Below are 24,749 nucleotides of genomic sequence, written 5' to 3'. Positions count from 1 at the left end.
AAAGACAGAATCAAGTTTAACATGCTGTTCATTCAAATTATGAATTTTCTCAAGTATAAATGAATATGATTATATATTTAGGATATTGTGCATGTTTAGGCGCAGGTTAAGTTATGTTAGGTATTTAGGTTCTGTTGCCAATTATTCAACCCGTCCTCGACTCAAGTCTATTACATCCAGCGGTCGACCCCACAGACGCATTCATAAATTTTAACATGCTGTTCATTCAAAACAGGAATTTTCTCAAATATAAATTAATATTATGCTATATTAGCATATTGTGCATATATAGGCATAGGGTAGGTTAGGTTCTGTTGGCGATTATTTGTATTCAACCCGTCCTCGACTCAAGTCCATTACATTCAGCGGTCAACCCAACAGACGCATTCATAAATTTTAACATCTGTTCACTCAAAACGGGAATTTTCTCAAGTATAAATTAATATTATAATATATTAGCATATTGTGTATATATAGATGACTATATTGTGTATATTGTAGATGACTGCATCTACAGTACCATCACACCTACTCTGTTAATTTTCAAAGTAGAAAAGACATTTCTCACCACTACTCCACCAAACAAGGTTCTAAGGTAAGGAGACCAAGTAATGAAGAGAAATGCCAAGCATTCCTTCAAACATGTACTTACCTGGAAACGAATAAAAACCAGCTACTGATTGGAAACCTAATTTCCAAAATGGAGGATATCTTCAAGGAAGTCAGTTGTCTACAAACATAGGCACATGTTAAGAACTTTTGTAACATTACAGAGAGAATATCATATCAGGTGAAAGTGGGAAGGAAGATGCCATAACTCGACAACAGATGGCTAATAAAATTCTTCATGTTTATCACAAAGTCAAAAGAATGTGATATCGAGCTCCAGAGTATTTACCTAGTAGAAACTGCTGCAAAAATAATGAGAAATAATGTCAATTCTCTTGACTCTTCTAGAGAAGATACGTATCTATCTCCAAGTGATCTCACTACAGAAAGGTTTCTGGATTACATTTCTACAGTCTAAAATTGCTACCTGGATTGTACCTGAATGGGGTTCTGGGAGTTCTACTACTCCCTAAGCCCAGCCTGGGGCCAGGCTTAACTTGTGAGAGCTTGGTCCAACAGGCTGCCTGCAGGCCCACATATCCACTACAGCCTGATTGGTCCAACTCTTGTTGCTGAAAACTATCCAGGTTTTTCTTGAAGGCTTCCACTTTTATTCTGGCAATATTTCTTATACTTGCTGGGAGGGTACTGACCTTGCCTTATGTACTTTTGTTCTCATATTGACATCCTTAGTGATATTTAGCGCCTTTTGAACATCCTGCGACTTTGATGGTGCTATATAGTCTCCCCAGCTTGGTGCCTTCTTTTGATAATTACTTATTCAAAATGTATACAAATGGCTAATGAGAATAGTGATTCAAGCAATTTTCCAACAATGAATGTTAAGGCCAATAATTCAATGCAAGTAATCTATATCCCTTCTCAAACATTTGCAACTCTCCACAATTTTGGTACTCTACTAGATTGTAACAATTAATAAATATACAAGTCAAGGGTATATTAACCCCTCAACTGCTCGGCTTCCAAATATGGCAATCCCCCAGTGCGCAGGAAATAAATTCTCTGGAAAAAATTATTTGTTTATTTGAAAGTGTCAAAACCCCTTCCCTAAGTATGGGTATGTTAACAAAAAGTCGAAATTGTAGTCGAATAGTTTGGCTGCTATAAGGTCCGTAAGTTCGCACGTGACATCATCAATCCCTGGTCGCCAGTGGTGTAAGCTCCTGGGGCCAGTAGGGTGCCTGGGGTCAAGATGCGTGAGTTGCCATGAATATATTTTTGTTCAATTTTTGCACACGGTTCCAAATATATTTTATTTGTTTTTTCATGCCAATCCTACATATAATGAATACGTACACTATATTATGGCAGTAGAACATCCGTACTGTCCGAAGACACAGTGTTACATGTATGACACACGTGTACACATATCCGGCACATATTTTCAATGTATCATATTAATATATGTATACATACAATCTATTTACACACTGTACAGTATCACACACTATATACACACACCATAAATACACTCAGAACTCCGAGAGTGTGAGCTGCCACATGCAGCCAGTCCTCCCTCACTCCTCCAACATCGTACTCGCCATCACTCTTCCTCCCACAAAACTGTTATTCGCACCAATGTTTCATGTTCATTTATGTATATTTACAACATATTACACACTATACACTATATACATTCACCATCAACACTCAGAACTCTGTGAGTGTGAGCAGCAACAGCCAGCCAGTCCTCCCTCACTCCAACATCTTACTCACCAACATTGTTCCTCCCACCATACTATTATTGTTTTTATTACACTATTTACACATGTTATATATACGTATCTACATGTTTTATTCACCAGAACTATGCAAGTAAGCCTGTATTGTCAGCACAGTGGTCACCATACACTACATGAGAAATCACACAGCAGCCAGCAGACGACACTACGATTACAACGTCACCTCCCTCACCAAAATAGCTCCTCCCAACATACTCCTGTTGCTGTTATTGCACTATATACACACATTGTTTATACCCGTGTACATATGTGTTCACCATAGCGAACCACTAAGACCATAGAACCACTATGGTGAGCAAAACAAGAGTGGCTGCCACACACGGTGAGGCTACCTCGATTCCCTCCCTCCCTCACCAAAATTCCTCCTCCCACAATACTACGCACATATGTACATGGGTACATACACACATTGTATATACCCACGTACATGTATATTCACAATAGTGAACCGCTATGCTAGATGGTGAGCAAAACAGAAGTGGCTGCCACACAATGACACTATCTGGAGTCTCTCCCTCCCTCCCTCCCTCACCAAACCTCCTCTCACAATACTACACACAGCGCTAATTATCACCACAATCCTGCTATTATCACAATTCTGGTCAATGACCAGGCAATGACAATGTCAATTATCACAATTCCTGTAAATGAATAATTGACCACAAGTTTATTTTGTAATGGAACCTACGAAGTTGTCTGATTCCTAGATGGAAGAAATAATGCTGTTGTGCTGTGGCTAGTGCTGTGAACATCGTGAACAGCATTGAATCACTGATATTTGAACATTGTACACAGTCATTATCACACTCAGACTCTTCTGTATTACTATCATGGCTAAATAATACACACACACACACACACACATATTTTATATATATATATATATATATATATATATATATACATATATATATATATATATATATATATATATTATTAGGCAATGCTGTGGTCACAATGCTGAACAGCAGTGCTGTGAGCTCCTGCTGCGTGTGCCAGTCTTGGTTGCTCACTCAGTACTGAGGTTCTCACACTCAGGAATGTGGCCCACGATTTTTTTTAAAGATGGCGTCTGTTTACAAGAGCCCTGAGGAAGCTGATGTGAACCCATGTAGCCGCGGGAGTTTTGAATGGAACGCTAAAAATATAAATACTGTACCCAGAGGCGCGTTGCACACCCCCGTTGAGGGCCAGCAGGCGCGTTACGCAGTTGAGGGGTTAAGCTCGTTCTTACATTCTTTTAGGATCCTTGCAAAGACTTAAGAAAACTGGTTTTGTGCAGATTTAGATTTGAAAATACCAGTAATTGAATTGTGACCAGTGGAAGCATTTTTTGAGAGGATATGAAAGTGAATTAAGCCACAGGTTATCAACTGATAAATAATTATAGTAGGTTCAGACGTATATATGAGGAAACACGTTTGTTGTGTGGAAGTTAACCCAAATATGCAAGCAATCTTAAAATTCTTTCAAGTACTTTGTAAGGAATGCTTGTGAGTGACACTGGTCTATAGTTAAGTGCCTCTTCTCTATCTCCATTTTTGCAGATAGGCAACACATTTGCTTTCTTCCAGCAGCTGGACAAGTCCCCTTGTGTAAGTTCGGGGATTGAAAGCCAACCTGCATGAAGCAAGATTGTTGCTCTATCGTCCAGACCCCTGACGAGAAACTACTAAATATCAAGATAACAGTGGAGAAAAATGCAAGCATGTTTTTTCTTAAATCATGAAAAAGAAGGTACAACTGACAGTGCACAAAAAAGGTTGAAAAAATAGATACTGTACTTAAATATTGGATAATATAATTAAAAATTATCACAGAAATACTATGTTGCCAATTGGGAAAATATTTCTAGATTTCTCTCCCTCTCATCTTCAAGACTCTGGGGATAATTGTTCTTCTTCTTTCTCTTTTTAGCTTCTCTGTCAATTGAGGTGTGGCACACCTGAAATACAAAAAAATATCTGGAATTTCTACATGTGGCACCCTCACCCCCAAGAAAAAGATTTTGATACAAAACTTCTTAAAAATTGCTTGAAATGACAACATAAACAAAATACACAAGTAAACTTAAAAGAATTTATAATGGATTTTGTTTAATAAACAATAATAAACAATGTGACCCAAATATTAATGTTATAATATACAGTAAAGAACACACAAGATTCTCAAAGTTATAAGTATCATATTTGCTGGCATATATGAAATGCCTAATTTACAAGGATATTTTGTGAAAAAACCAGCGTTGAATGTAATGAAACGCCATTTTCTGGGTGAGCCCCGGAGGATCCCTGGAGCTTATCGGGCTAATGTATGTTATGTTAGACCGGGACATTAGCTATGCAGTTCAGACCTACCAGGGACCAGCGCCAGAACCTGGCCCCTTCAGAGAGGTTTCAGGGAGCAATGGCCCTGGAAAACCCCATATGGTTGGGGGTTTTCCTTATCTGCCATCGACCGGGGTCAGGCACCCAGAAAGGTAGGCATAACAAAACAAAACCCACATGGTAAAAACTTGAACAAAAACTGAACAGAGAGGTAGAAAACTGCCTACAATCCCAAAGAACAATCAAACAATCAATTTACTGTCACGCCAGTCTTCCACATAGCCCTTTCCCCCCTCGGGAGGGGGAGGGGGGCCCCGGACCTCACTGCGCAGCGCCTGAAACCACAGCTGGGCCAGCCACCAAGGGGCCAAGAGGACAACTCTCCCCTGGTAAGTCTCCAAATGAGTCAGGACCTGGAGCAACAGCTGAACCGAAGGAAAGAGGTACAGGAACCCCCCACCTCGACCAGTCCTGCTGAAAGGTGTTGACCCCAATGGCCTCACAGTCGGGAAAGGGCGCCACATACAGAGGAAGGCGCCGCGACCACGCCGACGCGAAGAGGTCCAAATCGGGGTGTCCGAACGTCTGGCAAAGCCAACGGAAGGAGTCGGTGTCAACCGTCCATTCGTGGCGAGGGGAACAAAACGAGACAGGCCATCAGCCAAGACATTGGACCCCGCACGTGAACCGCCAGGAGAACCAAACCCCGAAAACTCAGCAGACGAGTCACCCATAGCGACCAGCGCCAAAGAACCAAGGACCGCATTGAACCCCCCTGGGTTCAGGGGGGTTCAATGCGCCTCCCCTGCTCCCCTGGTTCAGACAATGAACCACCGGGGAGCAGTTCGAATGGAGCCGGATCGTCGACCCGCAGCTTCGGCCTTGTGATTCTTTTCCCCTTCTCGAACTGTCCTCAGACTGGCTTGAGGTGGATGTGGAGACGCTTGGGGCCACTCCTGGATCTGGTGCGTTAGCCTCGCCAGTTCCTGCGTTGTCTACACTTTTGAAGCTGTTTGCATCGATCCTGCAGGATGCTGTGTTGCTGTTTTTTGCTTCCCATCTCGCATGCCAGCAGGCAGTGCTTGCTGCTTCTGTGGAATCCACTTGGGCACTGGCTCTTAGGCTTTCTTCGCCTTTTAACCCGTTGCTGTGTGCAGAGTCTGCAGTTGTGCAGTATCTGCATGCAGCTTCGTTTAGTTGTCATCCCATGTTGGACTTGTTGGTTCTCCAGTGAGGGGGGGTCTTCCCAGAAGGATCGTGCCAGGACTCGGGGTTCATTTCATTGTGGTAGGCCAGTGGTGCTAGTTTCGGAGCTGGCGCAGCCTTCAGAACCGTCTTCATCTGGTCGGCGCAGTGATTGCTCTGTGCGGAGGTAGGGTTCTCGTAAGGGACGTTGGCCCTGTCCTGGTTCATCCCATTGACGGGGCGATGGAGGGGATGCTCGCTCTGTTTGCTCGAGTCTGGTCCCACGATTTGTGGGACTTTTGAGTCATTTCGTGCGGCCTGCGGTGGCATTGGGTTGCCCTTCCTCCTTCGGGGGGTTTGGGGTTGGCGGGGCAGGCCTCTTCTGCACTCAGTCGGGTCATCACGGATTGGGTTCGCTTGGGCGTGGTCGAAACGACCTCATCCTTCAGGTGGGTTCCCACCTGTTTCCGGTTCCAAAATGGGACCTCAGATTCATTCTGGATGTGTCCCGTCTGAACCAGTGGATTTACTGTCCCTCCTTTCAGATAACTCCTCTGTCCCAGGTCCATCTTCTGTTTGAGCCGGGTACTTGGAAAGTGTGCCTGGAACTCAAGGATGCTTATTAGCATGTTCTGATTCATCCGGGGTTCAGGGACTGGCTCAGTTTTGTTGTGGGGCATCAGGGTTGCCTTCCATTCAACTTGAATCTGGCACCTCGAGTTTTCACATGCCTTACCCCGGTCGTGGCGGCCCATCTGCTTCTTTTAGGTGTTCGGGTTCTGGCCTACATCGACGACTGGCTGGTGTGGGCTCCCAGCCGGTTCCTGGTTACCTGGTTGATACCTGGTTGATGGGGTCCTGGGAGTTCTTCTACTCCCCAAGCCCGGCCCGAGGCCAGGCTTGACTTGTGAGAGTTTGGTCCACTAGGCTGTTGCTTGGAGCGGCCCGCAGGCCCACATACCCACCACAGCCCGGTTGGTCCGGCACTCCTTGGAGGAATACATCTAGTTTCCTCTTGAAGATGTCCACGGTTGTTCCGGCAATATTTCTTATGCTTGCTGGGAGGACGTTGAACAACCGTGGACCTCTGATGTTTATACAGTGTTCTCTGATTGTGCCTATGGCACCTCTGCTCTTCACTGGTTCTATTCTGCATTTTCTTCCATATCGTTCACTCCAGTACGTTGTTATTTTACTGTGTAGATTTGGTACTTGGCCCTCCAGTATCTACCAGGTGTATATTATTTGATATCTCTCTCGTCTTCTTTCTAGTGAGTACATTTGGAGGGCTTTGAGACGATCCCAATAATTTAGGTGCTTTATTGCGTCTATGAGTGCCGTATATGTTCTCTGTATTCCCTCTATTTCAGCAATCTCTCCTGCTCTGAAGGGGGAAGTGAGTACTGAGCAGTACTCAAGACGGGACAACACAAGTGACTTGAAGAGTACAACCATTGTGATGGGATCCCTGGATTTGAAAGTTCTCGTAATCCATCCTATCATTTTTCTGGCTGTCGCAATATTTGCTTGGTTATGCTCCTTAAACGTTAGGTCGTCAGACATTATTATTCCCAAATCCTTTACATGCTGTTTTCCTACTATGGGTACATTTGATTGTGTTTTGTACTCTGTATTATGTTTAAGGTCCTCATTTTTACCGTACCTGAGTACCTGGAATTTATCACTGTTAAACATCATGTTATTTTCTGATGCCCAGTCGAAAACTTTATTAATATCAGCTTGAAGTTTTTCAGTGTCTTCAGCCGAGATAATTTTCATACTGATTTTTGTGTCATCTGCAAAGGATGATACGAAGCTGTGACTTGTATTTTTGTCTATATCTGATATGAGAATAAGGAAAAGCAGCAGTGCAAGGACTGTACCCTGAGGTACAGAGCTTTTAACTGCACTTGGACTAGATTTTATATGGTTGACCGTTACTCGCCGAGTCCTGTTTGACAGAAAACTGAATATCCAGCGTCCTAACTGGGGTGTGGGTAGCCGGCGCAAGGGTCTGTGGCTCCCTCTTCCCCCTCCTGGGGAGGGAGGGGGGGGGGGGGGTTCGCAGACAGCGACGTGGTTACATCATGCTCATTTGCTCGTTTTCACTTGGGGAGTTCTGTCCACTAGTTCGGCTTTCAGTAGCAATGTTAACCAGAATAGGTGTTTGTTTTGGGGGCTTACCTTTCTGGGTGCCTGACCCAGTTAGATAGCAGACATAGAATGCTTCCAACCATACAGGGGTTTATATAGGCCATTGCTCCTTGTGCGTCTCTGAGGGGACCAGGTTCTGGCTCGTGGTCCCCAGTAGGCCTAGAACTCCATGCACATTGACTGATGCCATAGTCTAATATATCCATATCAGCCTGGATAGCTCCGGGGAGCCTCCGGGTCTCATCCCTGAAAATGGCATTTCATTACATTCAACACTGGGCATTTTTTTTGGTCGGGGGTTGGGTAGGGAGGGGAAAAGGGAGAAGAGAAAAGGATATGTGGCTTATATTTGTGCATATATGGGCAAAATTTAAGAAACTGGAGTTATCAAAAGATTTAATTAATGGTTATGAGGTAGGACCTATGAGCTGCCTCTTTGTTTGCATTTAGAAAAGGTGAGAACACAAACAAGAGTCCTTTGCTTTAGTGTGACGAAATCACTTACCTTTCGTTTTGGACAGTCCATACGTTTATGTCCTGAGTGCCCACACATGTGACAAGTCAATTCCAGAGCATTATGTGTTTGACATTTGTGGTCCTGTGGTTGACACTTTAAGCATTTTGAGCAATGGATCCATGAAGGCTTGACACATTTCATGCATTCATCACAGTGTCTGTATGTTCGTCCATCCTGAAAAAAGAATTACAAATTTTGAAGAAAAAAAATACAAAAAGTCCTAAAAATTACAGCTTCAAGTCAATACGCAAAATAGCTTTCTAACTACAACTTTCAGTTACTCCCTACAGTAAGAGCCTATTGTAGTACATACAGGACTCATGATCTTTTAGATAGGATAACACTTGGTCATCAGTGCTACAGGAACTTAATATGATCCTACATGACTATATAAAGTACTAAGTAATTACCTAAGCGTAGTTACAGGATGAGAGCTATGCTCGTGATGTCTCGTCTTCCCAGCACTCTTTGTCATATAACGCTTTCGAAGCTACTGACTGTTTTGGCCTCCACCACCTTCTCACGTAACTTGTTCCAATCGTCTACCACTAGGTTTACAAAAGTGAATTTTCTTATATTTCTCCGGCAGCTTTGTTTCGTTAGTTTAAATCTATGACCTCTTGTTCTTGAAGTTCCGAGTCTGAGGAATTCTTCCCAATCAATTTTATTGATTCCTATTATTATTTTGTATGTGGTGATCATATCGCCTCTTTTTCTTCTATCTTCTAGTCTTTGCATATTTAATGCCTCAAACCTCTCCTCGTAGCTATTGTCCTTCAGTTCTGGGAGCCACTTGGTAGCATGTCTTTGCACCTTTTCCAGTTTGTTGATGTGCTTCTTAAGATATGGGTACCATACAACTGCTGCATATTCCAGCTTTGGTCTAACTAAAGTCGTGAACAATTTCTTTAGTATTTCGCCATCCATGTACAGTGAAACCTCAAATAACGACGTTAATCCGTTCCGGCGCCGTAATAGTCATGTGAAACGGACGTCATACAAAATTAATGTCCCCATTGACAATAATGGAAATCACATTAATCCGTTCTACCACTGAAAAACATCAATATGATATTTGATGTTTTAAATAATGGAGCAGCCTACCTTACATACACTGAACAAACCTTTATGACATTTTTCTTTCTTCAAATTTTTTCAATATTTTTTTTATTTGTCTTATAGCAAAAGATTCGTTCGGTGTTCGGCAGGTAGGCTGCTCCATGTTTTCTAAATAAAAAAATAAATAAAAAATTAAATGTTTTGAAAAACAGAACAAATGTCAAAAATGTTCATTCGGTGTTAAGCAGGTAGGCTGCTCCATGTTTCTTAAATAAAAAAAAAAAAAAAGATAAAAATAACAGCGTTGTAATGTAATGAAATGCCATTTTCGAGGCGAGACCCCGGAGGCTTCCCGGAGCTTTACCAGGCTGATATGCTAATGTCAGACTTTGGCATCAGTCATGTGTATGGAGTTCTAGGGCCTACCAGGGACCACGAGCCAGAACCTGGCCCCCTCAGAGAGGCAAGGGAAGCAATGACCTATAGAAACCCCCGTGTGGTTGGAATCATTCTATGTCTGCCATCGATCGGGCCAAGCATCCAGAATGGTAAACATTCCAAAACAAATCCCTATTCTGGTTAAAATTGCTACCAAAAGCCGAACTAGTGGATAGAACTCCCCAACAGAAAACAAGCAAACTAGTATGGCGTCACATGTCACCGCGTCACTGTCTGCACAGCTCCCCCCTCCCCAGAAGGGGGAAGGGGGAGCCCCAGACCTCTCATGCCAGCTATCCACCCATCAGTTCTGAGGCTGGATGTCAAAACATGCGAAAAACTGCCGACCGGAGAGAGAGAGGGTTGCCGGGGAGCCTCCGGGTCTCACCCAGAAAATGGCGTTTCATTACATTCAACGCTGGTTTTCTGGGGGAAGCCCCGTCAGCTTCCCGGAGCTAACTACTCACAGAGGAAGGTCAAAGGGACGGAATCGGGAGGCTGACACAACGCACCCCTCAACGGAAGTGAGACAACCGGCAGCAAACACCAACCCAAGGCGACACAGCCCCGAAAGAGCCCGGGGAACAACACGAGACAACGAGCAGCAAGGCCCCTATACGAACACCAAAAGATCCGTGCCTGAATGACAGCAAGCACACTCCGTCCAGACAGCAGCAAGAGCAGAGAAGCCACGAATGCCACTGGGCATGGGGAAAGAACACAGGCAGGCAAGCCGCAATAACACGGCGGATAACCCGGGACACCTTCACCCGCGAACAGGGAAGAACGGAACCGGATCAACTCAAAACGCGCCCCGGACATAGAGGCCGCGGCACACAATTAACAGTGGGAAGCCTCATGGGAATATGACCTCATTTAAAATATCATCTTCAAGTTTTATCTCCGTGAGTGCAACAATGCCTGGTGTCTGCAGCTGTATTGCATCACTTAACTCCAGTATCTTTGATCTCACTCTATCTATGTTGGTGAATGCAATTTTCAGAACTTGTTCCCCCCTCTCCTTATTCTTCACTCCCCCTCTCTCTAATGATTTTGTTGGTTTGCCTTTATGTACCACTTTACTGGTCTGCTTACCCCTATCACTTTGTAGAAAAGAGAATCGATTTCTTCTTCATTCCTGCTCCCATTTAAACATTTTGCCTCGGCGAGGTTCAGTTTCAGCTTCTCTCTCTGTCTTCTCTTGAAAGATCTCGTCTTAACAACTATGCTTTCCCTACCTCATCACTTTGTAATTTTCTAGCATTCCTTAGTACTTCTTCCAACTGTTTGGCACTATTCAGGGTGATCCTCAAAAGTCGATCTTTCCCTTTTATGTACTTTCAAATCCTCCTGTAGTCGCAGACATTCTCGATGGTAGTAAGACCTTCCACGAGGCAAACAATTTTATCAACTACTTTCTCTTCTTCTACAGCTCTTTCTGATCTAAATGTTATCTCCTTTTCTTTGCAACCAAAAATTATCAGAGACTTACTTCAATCAACTGTGTTTTGCACCAATTTAGGATTTGATGCCAGTTCCTTTCTGACTTCCAGCCTAATGTTTGTTTTATCCTAGGTTGCTGTAGTGTTTGGCTTCCTTTACAGCTTCTTCTATTTTTTCCTTCTCCTTGGCCACTTGTGCATAGGTGAGTTGCATATCTTTCTTGTAAACATAGGGTCACGTTTACAAAGTACAGTACTAAGGATGGAATCAAACCAAGCAGCACTGGAGGACTCTGATGAAACAAGAAGGCACTTGGTAGAGTTAGACATGACTAAGACAGTAAGATAGTTTTCCCCAATAAGATTTGACCATGAATACTGTACCAAAAGATAGATTGAAAGCATTGTTCTGGCCATTTACTATGATATATAATATGTCACTGGAAATAGAACTATCACAGAACTGAAAGACAGATAATGTAGTGTCAATATACAAAAAAGGAAACAGGGAAGAAAGGGGTAGGAGAGACCAGAGTATAATGGCACTAGAACAGCATCACCACAAAAAAAGGAAATCATGTAGATAGAAAATACCACATGTTGGCAATGAAAATGGGGAGGCTTCGGCAAGAATTTGTCAATGAACTCCTCCAAGTACAAAAATACCTCTTGCTCATAGTGTTCAACTTTCAATAACCTAGTCATTCTCCCTGATGACAAGGAAAGACAAGCATTGTGCATGACGACAACTTCACTCACTCTGCCAAGGTGCAACATGGTGATGTACACTAGCATCAAAATACAGCTACAAACACAAAGTTAATAAAGTGATATACACACTATTATGAACCCACAGCTTGTGCACCTCTAGCAGAAATAATAATATATTTATGTGCTTCTGGTTCTAATATATGGAGCCACCATCTTAATGAAATAACACCAGTCAATTTGTCACACACATTAACAGTAAGAGCCTGCACTCACCTTCGACATGCAACCATTGCACTTGTCACAATGTAGGTTGTTAATGCTGACCCAGCGATCACACACTTTACAGAATCTATAAGCCTCTTCAGGCAATGGAAACATTGACTGTGGACGGTTCACAAACACTCTTACAGCAGATCCATTTCTCATGCCCTTTGGCCCTAAAAAAAAAAAAAATGAATATTGAATATTAATCACAAAAATAGAATCATTCAATTGCATGTACTGTAGGAAAATGTGGTGCCAATGCCCTATAACTTGCAGGTTGCAAGTTTAAAGTGTGTGCATTATATATAACCAGTGGAAGCAACAGAATAATATTCAAAGAGGAGTTTTCCACAAACTCACAAGCTAATATTTTAGGTAAACCATCATACCTGAAACAGTTATAAAATGAAAGAGATAAACTATACTATGAACAGAAGCAAGTGCACACATTTCCTAATATGTGAATACAACATGTGCCATATCAATTTATGTCTAAATACCAACCTGATGAGTAGAGTGGATGATTGTCATAATCCACCTGGTAGTCAAGCATTGTCAAACTTGGTAAGTTAGATACAACTTGTGGCTCCATGAAGTAAGGAAAAATGAACAAGACTGAAAAATAGAAATAAATATACAGTGCCAAAGATTAAACAATTCAGAAATAAAATTTTAAACCATTAAAAAATTGTTTAATTACCAGTAACTATTTTATTCATATACTTCGTCTTTGTGAGTCTATGGCAAACAAGTTATAATGCCTGTTGTTACATTCTTGTACAGCCACTAGTACGCGTAGCGTTTCGGGCAGGTCCCTGGAATACGATCCCCGCCGCGAAGAATCGTTGTTACAACCAAGTACTCATTTTACTGTTGAGTTAAACAGAGGCTACAGTTAAGGATTTGCGCCCAGTAAATCCTCCCCGGCCAGGATACGAACCCATGACAAAGCGCTCGCGGAACGCCAGGCGAGTGTCTTACCACTACACCACGGAGACTGGTATTACCATCCTTCTCATCGTACGGAATATACACAATACAAATATGACAACCGACAGGCAGGTAGGTAACATTATGTTCAGTGTGATAACAAACCTGGCAGCTCCAGGTGAGAGTCTAGACCCCTGGCTCTTCTCCAGTCCTCCTGGATTTTTTTTAGGTTATGTGCAAGTAACTCCATCCGTCCTCCAAAAGGTGGGTCTGTGACTAGCACTAAATCTGAAAATACACATTACTTCAGTGCAATAAACCTCCATATTTTTTCAAATCAATAGTTAATTCTTTAATTCTAAAACCAGTACACATTCACCACATTGAATTAAATTGAATAAGATTCACAAAATATTCTCGTGTGCATCTACCTTACAGATTCCACTTTTGGATGTGTGCTTCAATTAAGCTTAATTAAAATACTCTCAAGTATACAATAACAGCCAGACAAAAGGGTAAGTAAAGCATACAGTAACAAAATATATTATCTGAACACGTTACAAAAGATGGTAGAAGGGAGTAAGACTGTGACTGAAGCCAGAAATGGGATACCGAGTGGTTATGCAATACTGTATAGTGGGAACATCCTATACAGTATTGCATAAGAGACTGCTTAGGAAGCGAACAAGAGGAAAGATGATGATGATGACCTGGTGTTGTTCCGAGGCCATGGGATGTAAGTGTTGCTTGCACATAGATATAGCATCTGCATGGAAATTGTACTGTAATTACCTCCTGAGAAGTGCAGGGCAGAAAGAGGTGAAGTGCTGAAGAAGCCTTCCCCTGGACTCAATTCTATCTAAAGCTCCAGTACCCTATACAATATTTGACAAGCTATTTCTCACTTCTACATTTTTTTCTACATCATTTCCATCGAGGTTTAAGTAAAAGACAAACTGCTTTAAATTAAGCCACACACTGTACATATTTATTGTTATTCCTAAAGACAAAATGTTAAATAAACTGAGGTAGTTCTTCAATTTGTGTTTCATCAGGACATGTTCACAGCACACTGTGCCTTGGTGCTAAAGAACAATTTAAACTTTGCTTCAACGCTCACTGATCACTTGTGCAATTTATACATTAGTCTTACAGGTGTACAAACAAATAATTCTTGAATTGTGTTAAAAGTGGGGCATTATATCTCAAATGTAGTCATTTAAACAATTTGATTTGTAATGACATGTATACACAAGTTTCCTCAGGAAATGCTTACTTTCATCTCCAGAAATAAACCTTTGGTAGGTGTCCTTAGCCTTCTCCCCATCAAAAAAGTGATGGTTGAACATGTTGTATCGGATGAACTGCTCGGGCGGGAAGAACGAACACTGTCAACAAATTATATCGTAAGCAAAATATAATAAATAAAATACTCAAAGAGTAGATTTTGGTTAATTCAAAGGATAAGATTTGTGAATATAAAACAGAATCAAGGTGAGTGTATATGAAAACTATTTTCTGGGTAAAACGCTCAACTACAGTAATCCGTAAGACAAGATTATTGAATGTGTTACTAGACAAGATTATTGAATGTGTCACTAGACAGGACCATCACTGCCAGGGAAGGATGACTTTCTGCACAGGTACAACAGGGATCTTCTCAAACATCCGTGTCAAGTCATACTGGTGCAAGGAAGATATCTGAATTATTTTAAATCTGAAAATAATTTGGGCAGATGACAGCCACATGCTGGCCACAAGGCAACATCAATCAACTACACATTTAAAAATAAGGTAATTATGAGGAGAAAACACTAAGCCAGTATGACTAGCACTTGGAAAGGAGATAGGACACGGGACTAGGAAGAAGGAAAGGAACAGTGCCCAACCACTTGGGCCATCGGAGATCAAACATTGACCTGCAAGGGCTTTGTTATGGCGACCAGTCCAAGAAGTTGCATTTGAAAATAACACACAAATAACACACAAATTTATCAACATGTTTAATCCTTGACACATGCATAAAAACATTTGTGTCAGGTGCTCTGCAATTTTTTTAAACTCCCGCTAGTACATAGATGTTCCCAATCTGTATTCGAGGCATCCAGTAAATGTCTGCCATCTTATAAATTGACTTATTTTTGGGACATTTTTCTATACTTAGGGCATAGCATTTAATAATACAGTATAGAAAGACAAAAGATAATGCTTCTTGATTACTAAACTACACATCAAAAAATAAAAGAAACGATGACGTTTTGGTCTATCCTGGACCATTATCACGTCTTCATAATGGTCCAGGACGAACTGAAACATCGTCGTTTCTCCATTTTCTGATGTGCGTTTTGGTCATCGTATCTTCAACCACGTTAATGTGACATTGTCTGCACAATACCTCATGTAACCCTTGTGCAATTCAAGGGTTAAGGCTGATCATGAACTAATAATATTGCATTACCAAGTGTAGCTTTAGCCTGAAGAAAGTTGGACACTTACATATCTGTCATCTATGTCCATCATGAGTGAGGACATGTTCAGGTGTGGGCTGCTTGCTACTGCTTCATGGATGCGAGGAGTACCAACACACAAAACTTTTGAAGTGTTCAAGGCCTGCAGCATGCCAGTGATGACAGTCACACTGCTGGTCGTAAACAGATACTGAGCTTCAAGTTTTGAACTTTCCTTGGAAGGCAAAATCTGTAAAATTATAATACTTTCTGTATGAAAGTAGCCATCTATTGATAAATACTTTTAAGCATACATCAAATATTCATGTATGTATTATAATTACCCATTTTCCTCCTTTCATAGTACTAGTGAGGAGGAATTGCCTGAATGATAAAAAAAAACTGTGTTGAATGTAATGAAACACCATTTTCTGGGTGAGCCCCTCCGGCTCCCTGGAGCTATCGAACTAATGTGTGATATGTTAGACTGGGACATTAGCTATGGAGTTCAACCTACCAGGGACCACAAGCTAGAACCTGGCCCCTTCACAGAGGTTTCAGGGAGCAATGGCCCTGGAAACCCCCAGTGGTTGGTGGTTTTCCTTATCTGCCATCCACCGGGGTTAGGCACCCAGAAAGGTACACATAACAAAACAAACCACACATGGTAAGAAACTAACAACGAAAAACCAAAAAGAGAGGTAGAACTACCTTTAATCCCAAGGAAACAAGCAAACCAGCAAACATCACATTCCACTACCACGCAGCTCGTCCGCACAGTAATGGGTGAACCCCAAACCTCCCTGCGCCGGCTACCTAACACTCCAGTTCGGAAGCCAAGCATCAAACAACGCAAAAAGAAACGCTGACCGGAGGGAGGGAGGGATTGCCAGGGAGCCTCCGGGGGCTCACTCAGAAAATGGCATTTCATTACATTCAACACTGGTTTTCTGTGGGGAGCCCCTTCAGCTCCCTGGAGCTACATACCCAAAGATAAGGAAAAGAGGGACTTACCTGGGAAGCGGCTGCCACAAACTACTCAATGCAAAGTCGAGACAATTGGCTGCAACCTGCGACCCAAAGGAACACAGGAACACTCAGGAGCAGAGACATTCACCAAATAATGGGCGGCCAAGACTGGGAGATGCCAAGACCGCGACAACGCGAAAAGGTCCACCTCTGGGAGTCCGTATGTCCAGCAGAGCCAACGAAAGGAGTCGGCGTCGACCATCCATTCCGTGGACAGGGAAATGAACCAAAACAGGCTGTTCACCAGGACATTGGACATTCCCCGGATATGAAACGCACAGAGAGCCAAACCTCAAGAAGCTGGACAGACGAGCCACGCATGGTGATGTCCGAGGTTCCCCCCCTCCCCCTCCTAGGAAACGGAGGGCTGCGTGGTCGAGCAGTGCGGAGTGAAGTGTGACGTTTGCTTGTTTCCTTGGGATTAGAGGGAGTTCTGCCATTCTTTCGGTTTTTAGTTGTTACTGTAGTTTCATACCATGTGGGGTTTGTTTTGTTATGCCTATCTTTCTGGGTGCCTAACCCAGGTCGATAGCAGATAAGGAAAACCCCCAACCACTGGGGGGTTTTCCAGGGCCATTGCTTCCTGAAACCTCTGAAGGTTCTGGTTCGTGGTCCCTGGTAGGTCGAACTCCCATAGCTAATGTCCCAGTCTAACATATTACACATTAATCCGATAGCTCCAGGGAGCCGGAGGGGCTCTCCATAGAAAAAGTGATTTTCAAATACAGTTTAATATAATAATCACAATGTGATTTGATAAATTGATTTGATAAATTATATGAAATACTGTACTGTATATCAAAAATAGATCACAAACATACTGAAGCAATTTTAGAACAATGTTAGCATCATGACTTCAAGTCGTTCATTACTACAACCAGAAATCACACATTTTGGGCAGAAAAGTCACTCGAACATGTGCAGGCACGTGTCACTTACTGTTGATGGATGACTTAGGTGTTTGTTAGTGATTGGGGAAATAAGGACACATGAACCGTGATCAGATATTTCCTTTTTCCTCAGTAAAGTTGAGCATGAAGTACAGTAGCTTCGGTCAGTCACTGGTAATTTCTTTATTGCTTCCAAACTGAATGGATAGAGATGAAAAAAGTAACAACATATGCACAATATAGAAGAAGTATACTGTACTATATGTTAGACATATATGAAGATGCAACATATTTTATAATTTATTTTTCCTGTGAAGTGCAACAGGAAAACTCCATCTGAGAGAACAAGCAGATTAATACCAAAGGCAATAACAAATTATCATACAAGCAGGCTTCTTTGGATTACAATTTTAAGTGAAGTCTGCTAATGGGGAAGTTACAAATACTTAATGGTCTTCATGTTGCACATGCATTCAACTGACATTCACAAGTGAAAACAATGCAATGTACAGTAGCTATGTGCCTCTCGGCTCATAGCTACTTTCACATGCAGCAAATTAACTGACTAAATTGGTATTTAGTATTCTTGACTCTACCTTTTATATACTTCCTCATGTGACCTAGCTGGAGTAGATTCTACAATCAGATGAGCCCAGAGTGCCTGCTTATTACTAGTGATCTTCTGGTCAGCCCAGTGGAAAAAGGTACACCCTCGTCGGTCCCTGCAGGCTGAGCAAGCATAGAATCTTCGGCTTTGTCCATTACCTTGGAATCTCTCAAACAGCACAGTGGGACCTGATGGCAATAATATGAAAATAAAAATTAATTATATCATTAGATTTACATAATGAGTTACAAGTCTTTTATGATAGATTTATATATTTAACCTGTGTATTGAATTTCATTGCTTTAAATCTTGCATAACTGATGAGAAATGGCAAACATTTAGAACTTTTTTCAAAAGGCTGTATGGATTTTTAACATTAGAATTTACATTAACAGTTTCAGAAAGTAAAGAGATGACTTAAAAACAAAATTAAGGGGTGCCAATTTATTGATAAAATTCATCACTCCTGCCTATATTTCATTGAAGTGTATTTATACAGCATGTTTACCGATCATGTTTGTGTACACAGGACGGGTCGAGTGACATTACCGTGTACACATGACGGGTCGTGTAACATTACCGTGTACACACGACGGGTCGTGTAACATTACCGGGTACACAGGACGGGTCGTGTAACATTACCGTGTACACAGGACGGGTCGTGTAACATTACCGTGTACACAGGAACGGGTCGTGTGACATTACCATGTACACAGGACGGGTCGTGTGACATTACCGTGTACACAGGACGGGTCGTGTAACATTACCGTGTACACAGGACGGGTCGTGTGACATTACCGTGTACACAGGACGGGTCGTGTAACATTACCGTGTACACAGGACGGGTCGTGTGACATTACCGTGTACACAGGACGGGTCGTGTGACATTACCGTGTACACAGGACGGGTCGTGTAACATTACCGTGTACACAGGACGGGTCGTGTGACATTACCGTGTACACAGGACGGGTCGTGTAACATTACCGTGTACACAGGACGGGTCGTGTAACATTACCGTGTACACAGGACGGGTCGTGTGACATTACCGGGTACACACGACGGGTCGTGTAACATTACCGTGTACACAGGACGGGTCGTGTAACATTACCGTGTACACAGCACGGGTCGTGTGACATTACCGTGTACACAGGACGGGTCGTGTGACATTACCGTGTACACAGGACGGGTCGTGTGACATTACCGTGTACACAGGACGGGTCGTGTAACATTACCGTGTACACAGGACGGGTCGTGTGACATTACCGGGTACACACGACGGGTCGTGTAACATTACCGTGTACACAGGACGGGTCGTGTAACATTACCGTGTACACAGGACGGGTCGTGTGACATTACCGTGTACACAGGACGGGTCGTGTAACATTACCGTGTACACAGGACGGGTCGTGTGACATTACCGGGTACACACGACAGGTCGTGTAACATTACCGTGTACACAGGACGGGTCGTGTAACATTACCGTGTACACAGGACGGGTCGTGTAACATTACCGTGTACACAGGACAGGTCGTGTAACATTACCGTGTACACAGGACGGGTCGTGTAACATTACCGTGTACACAGGACGGGTCGTGTGGCATTACTGTGTACACAGGATGGGTCGTGTAACATTACCGTGTACACAGGACGGGTCGTGTGACATTAACGTGTACACAGGACGGGTCGTGTGACATTACCGTGTACACAGGACGGGTCGTGTGACATTACCGTGTACACAGGACGGGTCGTGTAACATTACCGTGTACACAGGACGGGTCGTGTGACATTACCGGGTACACACTACGGGTCGTGTGACATTACCGTGTACACAGGACGGGTCGTGTAACATTACCGTGTACACAGGACGGGTCTGAGACAACATTACCGTGTACACAGGACGGGTCTGAGACAACATTACCGTGTACACAGGACGGGTCTGAGACAACATTACCGTGTACACAGGACGGGTCTGAGACAACATTACCGTGTACACAGGACGGGTCTGGGACAACATTACCGTGTACACAGGACGGGTCTGAGACAACATTACCGTGTACACAGGACGGGTCTGGGACAACATTACCGTGTACACAGGACGGGTCTGAGACAACATTACCGTGTACACAGGACGGGTCTGAGACAACATTACCGTGTACACAGGACGGGTCTGAGACAACATTACCGTGTACACAGGACGGGTCTGAGACAACATTACCGTGTACACAGGACGGGTCTGAGACAACATTACCGTGTACACAGGACGGGTCTGAGACAACATTACCGTGTATACAGGACGGGTCTGAGACAACATTACCGTGTACACAGGACGGGTCTGAGACAACATTACCGTGTACACAGGACGGGTCTGAGACAACATTACCGTGTACACAGGACGGGTCTGAGACAACATTACCGTGTACACAGGACGGGTCTGAGACAACATTACCGTGTACACAGGACGGGTCTGAGACAACATTACCGTGTACACAGGACGGGTCTGAGACAACATTACCGTGTACACAGGACGGGTTGGTGTGGGTGTCATCAATAACCAGGTCCACCCCCAGCCTCCCTGTGCCCGCCATGGCTCGGGTGCTCCGCTCTTGTCACGTTGGGTTAGACTTTAGGTGCCTCAGTTCTTGAAGTCAGACGCTCTAATTTGTTTTTTTTTTGTTACGACTTGGTGGGAACTATCGGGAATTGCACAGGACAGTGTTGTTGTTGTTGTGATGACGTCAGATGAAGCATCAAAGGAAAGGAAAGTCGCACGTGATAACGATGCCAGATATCACCAGACTATTGCAGCGCCATCTATTGCTAGAATTTGTCAACCCTCTAAGTGAAACTTAGAAAGGAGCCTTATAGGCGTGTGGTCAATTTATAATAATTTTAATTTAATTTCGTTGTGTCGGGGGACAGGAAGCCAGAGAGTATTCATACACGTTAGGCTTTTGTTGGGGTCCCCCCCCTCCCTAAAGTTGGAATTATTGACCCCGCCCAGGATGCAACCCTACAACAGACTGACTGACTAATTATTAAGGATGGTAACACAGTCCATTTCATGTGGTCTCCATCTCATGTTGGCCTCCGAATGCATGATAGAGCTGATGAGTTAGCCAAAGAATCTGCCTTTAAAGGAGACGTAGAGTGTAACCTTGGATTGTCAATGAGCAATCTGAGAGAAGCAGTACACCAAGAAATTCAACCAAATTTAGAATTTTGAATTTTGAAAATCTTGTAGATCTGAGGCAAAGTGAAATCGACACCAGTAGTTCCATCTATCATCATACTATCATGCAAGAGGAGCCACACATCTATGGTTCATCCAATAAAATCAGCAGACTTCTAGATGTTACTACTGCTCGGCTTAGACTCGGTTACATGTGTAGCGAGTAATGGCCACTGCCTTTTGAACGAAAGGCGGTGGAGTTTCTGATGGGGAAGGAAGAGATAATTGCGCATCGCGTTCCGCAAGGCGCGGTGCGGCCAGCCTGGGTGGCATAAAAAGCGCGGGAAGTAGGACCCCTATCATCGCTCTGGACGTATTGCCTCCACTACCACTCCGGAGACTATACCACCAGGATGACCATGAGGTCGATCTCAACATAGACTCGGGCCAGATTCACGAAGTAGTTACGTGTTTACTAGTTGTGTTTTTACGGGGGTTGAGCTTTGCTCTTTCGGCCCGCCTCTCAACTGTCAATCAACTGTTTACTAACTACTTTTTTTTATTTTTATTTATTTATGTTTTCTCTCTCTCTCTCCCACACCACACTACTGTGTGGTGTGGTACATACTTACGAATGTTTTTCTTCTTAGCATCTTCGTAGCGGCTACTTCGGTATACAGGTAGGCATTTAAGAAGGACAATTTTCGTAACTACCCGCCTCAATTTAAGGACTGCTCTGGACCACTCGTAGCTTTATGTAAACTGGATATAATTTTTCTCTACCTACACAACGCGGAGGATTGATTTTCTAATAAACAAACAATTTAGCTGGCGTGTTTCGTCAAGTGGCGTCCTTCGTGGTAACTATATATGCATTCTCTGCTTGAAACTTGTAGTACATATGTTTTTATGATATTTAGAATTAGTTTTATAATAGCAAGATATTATACAAGTAGTTATTAAGTAAATAAACACTGGTGAACAGGAAATATGAGAGGCGATGATCCCGGGCCTGATGGGAGCATTTCTATCACCAAATGCACCTGTTCACCTAGTAATAAGTATAGCTAGGGGGTGTACCTTAGCTGTACATAACCATTATTAATTTATTTTGTTTGGTTTTATTTTGAAATTAAATCTGGGTGAGACATAAAAGAAAAATATGCTGCACAAATGATCTTAGGCAAGGGTAAAAACTTCAAAAATATTTCTCATTTAATACTTAAACCAATAATTATAACTATATGGACTATTATGGCTTGTTAAAAAAAGAGAGAGGGAAGTAGGGTCCAAGACCTCTTCCTGTTACACAATTTCGCGGTGTGGAATAAGTAATTATCAAAACATAAACATTATCAAAACATCAATTATCATGACATAGCGTTCCGCGAGCGCTATGTCATGGGTTCGTATCCTGGCCGGGGAGGATTTACTGGGCGCAATTCCTTAACTGTATCCTCTGTTTAACGCAACAGTAAAATGTGTACTTAGATGAAAAAACGATTCTTCGCGGCAGGGGATCGTATTCCAGGGACCATAGGATTAAGGACTTGCCCGAAACGCTACGCGTACTAGTGGCTGTACAAGAATGTAACAACTCTTGTATATATCTCAAAAAAAAAAAAAAAAAAAAAAAAAAAAAAGAAGGCACCAAGCCGGGAAGGCTGTGTAGCACCATTGTGTGTAACTATAAACCAATTTTTTTAACAGATAATGCGCCTGTGAGTTAAACAAATCCTGTCAGCTGTAAAAATATTGATCCAGTTAATTAAATAAAAAAATATAATGAAACAAATATTTATAGGTTATTCATTCTATTTTCTTCTAATGTATATCCAAAGAAGTGAAAAATTGAGACGTACTGCACAATTTAATAATTCACAAAAAATATTAATGAGACTTTTGTCTTCTTTTTATCTTCTAGTGTGTGGTGTTTGGTCAACATTACTAACATTACATATCAATACGAGATCTTAATGATCCACGGATAAATTTTATGATTTAATAAGGATAATACTGGTAATAATAATAATAATACAAGCTATAATTTAAAATATTTATTACTTATTCTTTATTAGCAAGCTTAGGTATACACAGCAATGTGCTGCTACCCAATTCTATATGAAAGATTACCGTGTAGATCATAAACCAGCTACAAGCTCATCCAACATCCCCACCTCACATGTACGGCCAGTCATACATGGAATCAGGAGAGAATAAGAAAGTGTAAGGCTGATCTATTAGCCTACACTGGCAAAATCTGAGTACAGCACAAGAATATCTTCTAATATTCCTGAGTGTATGAAGTAACTACAGAGCTCAAAGTACCTCATACCATTTGGTCTGAAGTCACCGATATCAGGGCAATCACAGATATAGTGTTGGAGAGTATGTTCTCTTAAGTAGGACTGAAAACAGATTTTTTTTCACACAGAGGGTTATAAATCCTTGGAACCGCCTACCCGCTGAAGCCGTAAATGCTAAAACCCAGCTAGAAAATATCATTAGGACAATTGGCGGGACTTAACAAGCCCTCGGCTATTTGTCCTCGTCGAGGCCACTAGATAGTTCTATTTTTGATCCATGATAGAACATGGTTAAATTCTTTTAACCATGTCGTAGCTCAGTCGATTAAGGCAGCATCTGGGATCCTCTCGGACGTAGGTTGGAACCCTCGTCACGGCCCTTGTGGATTTGTGGATTTGATGCGTCACACTATTGTGATTTCTGTGTGTAGTGTAGTGTAGTGCACTAGATAGTTAGTGGCCCTTGGGTAAATTTAGGTAAATATATCTATATAAATAAAACTGGAAATGTTCGTTTGTTCAAAATCGCTAATCTCCGAAAGTTCTTCACTGATTGCTTTGAAATTTTCACACAACATTACATTCGCATCCAAGCGGGTTTTTTATAGACATACAATATAAATATCCTGTCTGTGACGGGAAAAACATGCTTTTTTGAAAAACTATGTTTTTTAGGTGTTTTTCATGTAAGGGAAATCTTCGAAACCTCTTCACCGATTGCTTTGAAATTTTGACACAATGTTTCATTCGAATACGCGCGTGTTTTTATGTACTTACTATAGAGATGACACTCTTGTGACAGGTAAAAACATATTGTTGTTTTTTAAAAAAGAGCGCTATCTGTTGCACGTAATAGGAACCCACTCTATTCTAAATATGTTACAATTCCATTTCAGTGTTTC

The 24,749-nt window shown here is 42.3% G+C and overlaps 1 protein-coding gene across 1 annotated transcript; it reads right to left on the bottom strand.

Annotated features, from left to right (window-relative positions):
* Nucleotides 1-4,156: 4,156 nt before the first annotated feature.
* LOC123763896 (rRNA N6-adenosine-methyltransferase ZCCHC4) lies at nt 4,157-21,103 on the bottom strand. The gene is made up of 10 exons (XM_069330120.1): nt 20,885-21,103; nt 18,362-18,560; nt 17,815-17,962; nt 15,896-16,096; nt 14,676-14,787; nt 13,565-13,687; nt 12,974-13,084; nt 12,479-12,642; nt 8,544-8,729; nt 4,157-4,317 (listed from the first exon to the last, which is right to left on the bottom strand). Exons 1-10 carry the CDS (start codon nt 20,955-20,957, stop codon nt 4,198-4,200), a joined length of 1,437 nt encoding a protein of 478 aa, XP_069186221.1. The 5' UTR covers nt 20,958-21,103; the 3' UTR covers nt 4,157-4,197.
* Nucleotides 21,104-24,749: the final 3,646 nt, after the last annotated feature.

Source organism: Procambarus clarkii, chromosome 23, assembly GCF_040958095.1.
Source record: "Procambarus clarkii isolate CNS0578487 chromosome 23, FALCON_Pclarkii_2.0, whole genome shotgun sequence".
Taxonomy (NCBI): Eukaryota; Metazoa; Arthropoda; class Malacostraca; order Decapoda; family Cambaridae; genus Procambarus; species Procambarus clarkii.
Note: the sequence above shows the minus strand (reverse complement) of the source record. Positions and strands in the feature narration are given on the sequence as shown.